We start from the raw sequence: 8,029 nt of genomic DNA on the forward strand, positions 1-8,029 counted from the left end.
TTCTGCATCTGCCTGAGCAGAGGCAGCTCTGCTCTTTGCATCCTGTCATTTTCATTGTGAAAGGCCTACTGCTCGGTGGGCGGAGACCCCGGCCAGGCCCCTCACCTGGCTCCATCACCCAGCGGCCCCCACTTTCTTCTCCAGACTAACCCAAACATGGTTGGGGAGCTCAGCCGGGAGGGCCCAGCATTCCCCAGCCAGGACGAGTATCTAATCAGCAGGCCTCCTCAGCATATCAATCCGAGACCACTCTAGAGATGGATGCCTGTGCCCAGTTTTCTATTTTTAACTGGTGTGAACAGGAGGAAAAACACAAGCATTAAAAATCAGAGTGCCAGTCAAGAACTGAGAATGCAGGGCACCCCAGGGCAAACTAGAGGTCTGTGTCCTTCGCATGTCTCTCTGATCTTAGGCCCCTCTCCCCACTTCACGTCGTCTTTCTGTTCCCTTCTCTAAAGTCCCAAAACCTGTTTCTATGAAGGAGCTGATATCACTCATTTATACCAGTGCTTCTCACACTTAATGTGCATATAACTCCGCTGGGCATCTGGCTAAAATGCAGACTCTCCTTTACTAGCTCCAGGGCCCCGGCACTGCTTTTCTAACTCATTGCGGGTTATGACGATGCTGCTCGTCGGTATGATATGGTTGAGGTTGCCGTTCTCTTGGCAAGGGTTTGCTCTCTCCGTCTTGTCTCCACCTGCAGTGAAGGGCTTTGCCCTCCCCGTTTACAGATGATCATCTCTCCACCAGCTACTTTTGGCATTTCTTTCTTCATTGATTTGGCAGCAGGGGGTCCATGTTTGGATAAAGACCGGAGCCTGAGTGTGAGCAGAACCCGGGCAGCATGGAGGAGAGCTCCCTGGTGTCTGGTCTGGGGTAAACTTGACCCCTTCTCCAGCAAGACCGGGCGAGGCTGGCACCGTGGCTCTCCGTGGCCTTTCCCCAGGCCAGCCCCTGAGCCGGGCATGGGTTGGGGACCAAGGTGGCCTTGGTTGAGCTCAGCTTTCTGCTCCAGAGGAGCACAGCCCCAGCCCCTGAAGTAAAGCCATTCAGGCCGGAGGGGACTAGACCAGAAGCGTGCCCTGCCCCAGGTGTCCTCCTGGCCACCCGAATGCGCCGCTGTGGTGCCCGGCGGGCCCCTGAGGACGGCCAGGGCCCTGCCCCTCCGGCGCCCAGGCCTGGATGACCAGGAGCTGCCGTGGCTCCCGGCTGCCCCGGCCCAGCTGTCAGGACCCCTCAGCAGGGGGCGGGGTGCCGGCCTCCCGCTCCCGGGCGGCTTATCGCCTCGGGCTGGCGGGGCCCGGAGGAACCGGCCCGCAGCACACCCAGGGATCGCCCCCGGGGGGGGGGGGGGGGGGGGGGGCTGGCGTCACCGAGTCTTCCCCTGCCCCCGACCCCGCGCGGCCTGCCCCTCCCCAGCTCCCTATTTGGCCGTCCCCCTGGCTGCCCCCTCCCCTTCCTTACATGGTCTGGGGGGCCCCCGGCTGATCCTCTCCCCTGTCCTTGGCTCCATGAATGGCCTCGGCGCTCCTCAGTGGTGCGAAGGCGACCAAATAAGGCAAGGTGGCCGACCGGGCCCCCCACCCCTGCCCCCGGCCGCTCCAACTGACCCCGTCCGTCAGCGCGCTATAAAGCAGCGCGCCCCGCGCCCCGCACCCAGCGCCCGCCGCCGCCCAGCCCAGCCGAGCCCGACCCGCCGACGGTGAGTCAGCGCCGCCGCCGCGCCCGCCCCGCGCCCGCGCCCGCCCCGCACCTGCCCCGCACCCGCCCCCGCCCCCGCCCGCCGCCGGCCGTCTCAGACCCAGAGCCCCGCGCTCCCGCCGCTCCGGCCCTTTTTTCTTAAGAGACCAAACTTTTCCATGTGACTCTCCCTTCTTGCGTCCTGGGAAGTCACCGGAGAGGGGCGCGCGGAAGGGGAGCCCCACGGTCCCCCTCGAGGTGTTCGGGGTCCCCGCTCTCCAGCTGGGGCACGGGCATGCAGGGCGTGCTGGTGCGGCCGAAGTGGGTCCCCAGTGTGTGCAAAGGCAAAAACGTAGGGGGCTGGGGAGGACCTGGTAAGAGGGGACTGTCCCCCCTTGCGCCTGGGGCTGAGGGCGCCCGCGCCCCCACCCCAAACCCCTCGGCGCTTCCTCTCCCCCCGGGGCGCGGAGGGGGCCGGCGCCGCGCGCGCGGAGCTTGGGCCAACCCCCCTCTGCTCCACCCGCAGACCCCGCTGAAGCTGCGCCGAGATGTGCGACGACGAGGAGACCACCGCCCTGGTGTGCGACAACGGCTCCGGGCTGGTCAAGGCCGGCTTCGCGGGCGACGACGCGCCCCGCGCCGTCTTCCCTTCCATCGTGGGGCGCCCGCGCCACCAGGTACCTCCCGCCCGCCCGCCGTCCCGGGGCGGTCCCCAGCCCCGCCCGCGGCCCTCCAGCAGCCCCTTCGCCCCGCCATCCAGGAGCTGTCTCCCCTGAGCCCCCTGCTTTCATGACCTCTTTAGGTCGAATAAGTTAAAGATGACTTAGACTCAAGTCCGACCTAGGCGGGCAATTCTCACACCCGCACTGAAGGGGGGTGTGAAGCGTGCGCTTCCCCGCGTTCACTTCAGGGATGCAGCTCTCCAAGGGTCCAGCTCCCTGGTCTGAAAGGCAGCAGCTTCTCTCCTCCACTCCCCACCTGCATATTGCGCCCTCGGTGTCTTCTCCGCTATCTTTTGTGCACTTCACTTTTTTCCTTGGCTTCTCTTCAGTCCAGTTCAAAACATCATAATAAAACTTCTCAACCACCCAGGAGCCAGGGCACATTCCTGGCTCTTGTTCGCAACCAGTTCACAGAGCTCCCAAAGATGGAATCTATCTGCTTCCTGGCTGTTGCATTTTTAGAAGCCAGACGTGACAGAGTCAGTAAGTGCCATGGTGATAGTGACATACCACCTTGTTTATTAAGAGGACTGCCACCCTCCCTGGCTTTGCCACATGCCTGGTCAGAAAGGCTGCCAAACCGGAGAGCTCTGCTCCTCGGTGCCAGGGAGCGATGGGCAGGGCGGCTGTGGGCAGGCTGGATTCCACTGGCAGCCTGATAGTGGCATATCAGCCGGTCTCTGCTTGATGAATGTCAAAATCTTTTCTTAGGAGAAATACATGTCACTAATTCAGTCATTTCACAATGTAGTCATTTATATCCTAGTTGACATGAGTGATGAGCTTAATAATTTAATGAAGGCATTATGTTATTTTTAAAACGAGGTGAGGCTCAACTTCAGTGAAATAGCATTGTCGTGCCCCCCCCCCCGCTATATTCTAAATAATAGAATTATACCTTTTTTTAGGAGGGAGGAGTGGGGGGGATAGGTACTAGACTGATTTGAAGTGATATTTCTAAATTGGGGTGAAATCCTATTGTTTGTTGTTTCTGGTCTTCATGAGGTATTCCTTGACTTGGGCAGTTAGACGTAAATTTATAAGGCATCAGTAATACCCCTGACAAGGGAGAAGCTTGATCTTACCACCTTTCTCTTCCTATAGGGAGTCATGGTGGGTATGGGTCAGAAGGATTCCTACGTAGGAGACGAAGCCCAGAGCAAGCGAGGTATCCTGACTCTCAAGTACCCCATTGAGCATGGCATCATCACCAACTGGGATGACATGGAGAAGATCTGGCACCATACCTTCTACAATGAGCTCCGCGTGGCCCCCGAGGAGCACCCCACTCTGCTCACCGAGGCCCCGCTGAACCCCAAGGCCAACCGTGAGAAGATGACCCAGATCATGTTTGAGACCTTCAATGTCCCCGCCATGTATGTGGCCATCCAGGCAGTGCTGTCCCTGTATGCTTCTGGCCGTACCACAGGTATGTTTGGGCTCTGGGGACACTGATTAATCACATTCCCAAGTCACTGACCTTGCTGTGAATCAGTTTCCCCAACTGAAAAGGAATGACCCTTCTCTCATACTCCATGGGAAGGCGTCAGTGCTGGGAGAGAAAGGAAGCCGTAATATCCCGAGGTTAGTTGCAGAGCGCATGGGTTTCTAAGAGTTGAAACCATGTGATGTCACATGGTGAGCCTCCGTACAATGTATCGGCCTGGAATGCCGCAGTCATCGGCATGTGTTCATGCCATCACAGCCCCTGGGCAAACAGCCCCAGGGAGAGCCCACATTCCCCACGGGGTCTGAGTCAAAAGAGAGAGAAACACGTGTAAGTAAGATGGGGGGAAAGAAAATCACATCCGGACACTTACATAATGTACTGATGAAAGGGATGGTCATTTGAAAGTGTTCTGGGGAAATTTTTCTACTATAATATTTAAAAGGATGAGCTATGGCTGGCTTCAGATTTAGCATTCATGATGCTCATTTTTATTCTCCGTGCGTAAGGGATCTAATTTTATCTGGATCCGTGCCCAGTGCTAGTTTATCTTAGCCAAGATTGGAAGGAGGCTTCGACTCGGCTAAAAGCGGTGTCGTCATCAGGGATTTACCTTAGGCTTGTCTCTTTCCCCCGACAGGCATTGTTCTGGACTCTGGGGATGGTGTGACCCACAATGTCCCCATCTATGAGGGCTATGCCTTGCCCCATGCCATCATGCGCCTGGACCTGGCTGGTCGGGATCTCACTGACTACCTCATGAAGATCCTCACTGAGCGTGGCTACTCCTTTGTCACCACGGGTGAGTGTGTGCACCTCATGTGCTATAGCATGTGTCTGCTTCTTTCCTTCACCAGCGAGTGCATCCACCTCCCACAGCTGACTTCCTTCTTCAGAGCTTGACAGGGCTACCCTTTATTTCTGCAGCTGAACGTGAAATTGTCCGTGACATTAAAGAGAAGCTGTGCTATGTTGCTCTGGATTTTGAGAATGAGATGGCCACAGCCGCTTCTTCGTCTTCCCTGGAGAAGAGCTACGAGCTGCCTGATGGCCAAGTCATCACTATCGGCAACGAGCGCTTCCGCTGCCCCGAGACGCTCTTCCAGCCCTCCTTCATCGGTGAGTTGTAGGGCCTGCGGCGGAGGCGCAGCTTTTCCCTGCAGATCTGGGGAGGGAGGTCCCAGAGTTAAAATCTATTGCGATGAAGAAGGGCTAATGGGCCCTTGAGTGAAAAGATGTCGTATCTTGGGAGTCCCATGTGGCTCAGTCTCAGGTTCGGATGGCTCATTAAAGGGATGGCCGTCACTGTTCTGTTGTAGTGAAATAATGAAAGGATGACACCCGGGCTTTATCTCAAAAGAAAGGATGAGACAGAGTAGGAACTGAATAATCCACATCTGCAGGAAAGGGGCGATTACTCAAGAGTGCTGTTTATTCCAATAAGCTTCATTACCAAGTAGCTGGACTTTCCTTTTAAGTTACTCATTGTTGAATGCAACACTTAGGAATAACTGGAGTGACATGTATATGCCACCAAACATCTTACCTAAGGAATGATTTACAGGAAGAAGCTTGTGAGGATCTTATTTTGGTCCCTAAATAAAACTTGCATGAATTTAACTTAAATGTGTCTTATTATTTGCCAATACATCTTCATATATCTGGTGGATACAGCAAGTGTTCACTCCAAACAGGTGCTAGATACAATTGTTCGTTTCTTGGCAGTCTTTGTGGCCTAACTGTGAGCACGTTTAGGGACACCTGTTCCCCAAATGCCTTCAGTGTCTCTAATAAAGGAACATATGTTTCGGAGACAAATGGTGATGGTTTACCAACACAGAGGAGTCCTGTTCTCACCCCTCCACCCTGGCCCCCTGGCCCAAGTGCACTGTGATTTTTTTTAAAACTTGTTCTTAGGTATGGAATCTGCTGGCATCCATGAAACAACTTATAATAGCATCATGAAGTGTGACATTGATATCCGCAAGGACCTGTATGCCAACAATGTCTTATCTGGAGGTACCACTATGTACCCTGGGATTGCTGATCGCATGCAAAAGGAAATCACTGCCCTGGCTCCCAGCACCATGAAGATTAAGGTAAAGACTTCTGCGCCTGGGGGAGCCCAAGCAGGTCTTGATATTCCAAGCAGCACATATTCCTAACTCCTTTCCCCTTACACTGAGCTTCCTGTCTACTAAAAACTTTATCTTTTAGCTTCTCTAGCACTTTTTCTAGCACTTTTTTGTTCTGATTTTGCTAGCACCTTTCCCAAGATAGGGGACTTTTTAAGTGCTTTAAAGCAGTGGATAAAAACAAATCTTTGAAGAAAAAAACACACCACCTAAATCTTTGAACACATTTTAAAAGTTCCCAACTTTGAGGCTTTTAGCTTGTTGCCACATTATACTCAAGTTCAGAGAAGTGTTTTTTAGCTTGTTGCCACATTGCGCTTGAGTTCAGAGAAGTGGGAACTCTATTTGTAAAGTCTTTGATGACACAAATAATGTAGAGGAAAAGTTACTTGACGCAGCCATATTAATTTGTGGTATGAAGTGTCTGACGTTACAGTGAACCAATAGCTGATATTTTTCTGTGAGTCTCTCCAACGTGTGGCTTGCTCTGTTGCTTGGAACTTCAGAGGTCCCTGGAAGTGTTTGTTTTCTTTCCGCAGATTATTGCTCCCCCCGAGCGCAAGTACTCTGTTTGGATCGGGGGCTCCATCCTGGCCTCCCTGTCCACCTTCCAGCAGATGTGGATCAGCAAGCAGGAGTACGACGAGGCAGGCCCATCCATTGTCCACCGCAAATGCTTCTGAGGGGCCTCCTCCCTTAGTCTACCTTACATTCAGGATGACAGTGTTATGCTTCTTGGAGTCTCCCGACCCACCCTCCCTCATCTCTCATCAACCATTGTACAGTTTGTTTACACACGTGCAATTTATTTGTGCTTCTAATATTTATTGCTTTATAAATAAACCAGACCAGGACTTGCAACCTACAAAAGCCTCTTTTACTTCCTTTTGGGGGGCAGGCTTGGGGTACGGCCAGTGCTCGTGTATTTCAGACTGTGAACTCCTAGATTGACGGCTTTGACACCGTGTACATTGTCATATGACAGGACCACAAAGATCATCAGATGGGTTAGTGTGACATTGAGCTGGGAGTTATGACACTGAATTTTGATTTTACACTTTGGGATAGATTCATGAACGTATTTCATATCTGAAACGTAGATTAGGTTTAACTTCAGATATGCAAGAAATGAAATTAAAACAGTTCTCTAAGATTAGTTTCCATGAAGGATAGTGAAAATTATTGTTTGAGCATGTGTTGCAGCTGTTTTTGTAACTTTGCAGAAAGCACATATATATTGGTAGTGAGAAAGTCAAAGATTATTTTATGTAGCTTAAATTCTCAATTCTTGGACTCTTCAGTTGTCTTCCTGAGGACTATGCATGTTGGCAGTGAGACGCAGAAGCCAGCTGACAGTTAAGCCTGGCATGACCCACTCCAAATGCCCCCTAAACAAGTCCAGGACCATGTGCAGGTTCAAAACAGACAAGAGGCAACAGGTGCCAGAAACTCCGGCCTACTCCGTGACTAACTTGTGGGACAAAGGTCTTCAGTCTCTTTACTTGCTTGGAATCTTGGGGTCTTGGGTTGAGCAGACTTAAGGCTATGAAATCCTGAGGGAGGGAAGGGAGGGGAAAGCCACAATATTCCTTTTCCTCCATGCCGGGCTCTGCAATATGGTGGGGGAGGGCTGGGGACAGCACCCAAAACAGTAAGTTATGCTCTGTCCTTGAGGGGCCACATACACTCCACATAAACTCCCGATGTGTGTGGCTCTAAGGAGACAGACATTGGTCTGGGTCGTGAGGATGGTGAATAACTGGAGAGGTGAGAAGGGCAGGGAGGAAATCTCAGTGGAAGGAATGGGGCAGAAGCCAGCATACAGGGTAGGCTGGTGGGAGCTGACGAATTTTTAGGAAATCCATTTGGAGAGGTAGATTTCAACTTCATTGCAGATGCTTTAAAATTTTTCATTTTCAAATTAATTGTTAATGAACTGTTAGAGTATTTGGAAGCACTTAATTAAACTTTTATCTATTGACGAGGGAAAAGAGACACAGAGAGATTAAGCAACTAGCACAATGTTAGACAGTTTGTTTGTG

At 52.5% G+C, this 8,029-nt stretch overlaps 1 protein-coding gene across 2 annotated transcripts; it reads left to right on the forward strand.

Moving 5' to 3' along the window:
• Positions 1-1,655: 1,655 nt before the first annotated feature.
• On the forward strand, positions 1,656-6,857 carry ACTC1 (actin alpha cardiac muscle 1). 2 transcript variants are annotated; one of them, XM_087822405.1, is made up of 7 exons: positions 1,656-1,705; positions 2,210-2,360; positions 3,510-3,834; positions 4,493-4,654; positions 4,780-4,971; positions 5,770-5,951; positions 6,527-6,857. In XM_087822405.1, the coding sequence occupies exons 2-7, from the start codon at positions 2,232-2,234 to the stop codon at positions 6,668-6,670; spliced, it is 1,134 nt and encodes a 377-aa protein (XP_087678531.1). In that variant the 5' UTR covers positions 1,656-1,705; positions 2,210-2,231; the 3' UTR covers positions 6,671-6,857. The 2 variants fall into 2 exon arrangements, with proteins under 2 accessions (XP_087678531.1, XP_087678534.1); XM_087822408.1 differs by having other exon boundaries at positions 1,688-1,705; positions 2,204-2,360.
• The last annotated feature ends 1,172 nt before the right edge of the window (positions 6,858-8,029 follow it).

Source organism: Miniopterus natalensis, chromosome 1 (genome assembly GCF_054644295.1).
Source record: "Miniopterus natalensis isolate mMinNat1 chromosome 1, mMinNat1.hap1, whole genome shotgun sequence".
In the NCBI taxonomy this organism is placed as follows: Eukaryota; Metazoa; Chordata; class Mammalia; order Chiroptera; family Miniopteridae; genus Miniopterus; species Miniopterus natalensis.

Excerpts from the sequence above, each read along its gene's own strand:
- ACTC1 (XM_087822405.1), top strand. The coding sequence starts at position 2,232 with ATGTGCGACGACGAGGAGACCACCGCCCTGGTGTGCGACAACGGCTCC. Across the intron at positions 3,835-4,492 it reads TGCTTCTGGCCGTACCACAG|GCATTGTTCTGGACTCTGGG; the intron begins GTATGTTTGGGC and ends TTCCCCCGACAG. Across the intron at positions 5,952-6,526 it reads CCAGCACCATGAAGATTAAG|ATTATTGCTCCCCCCGAGCG; the intron begins GTAAAGACTTCT and ends TTCTTTCCGCAG.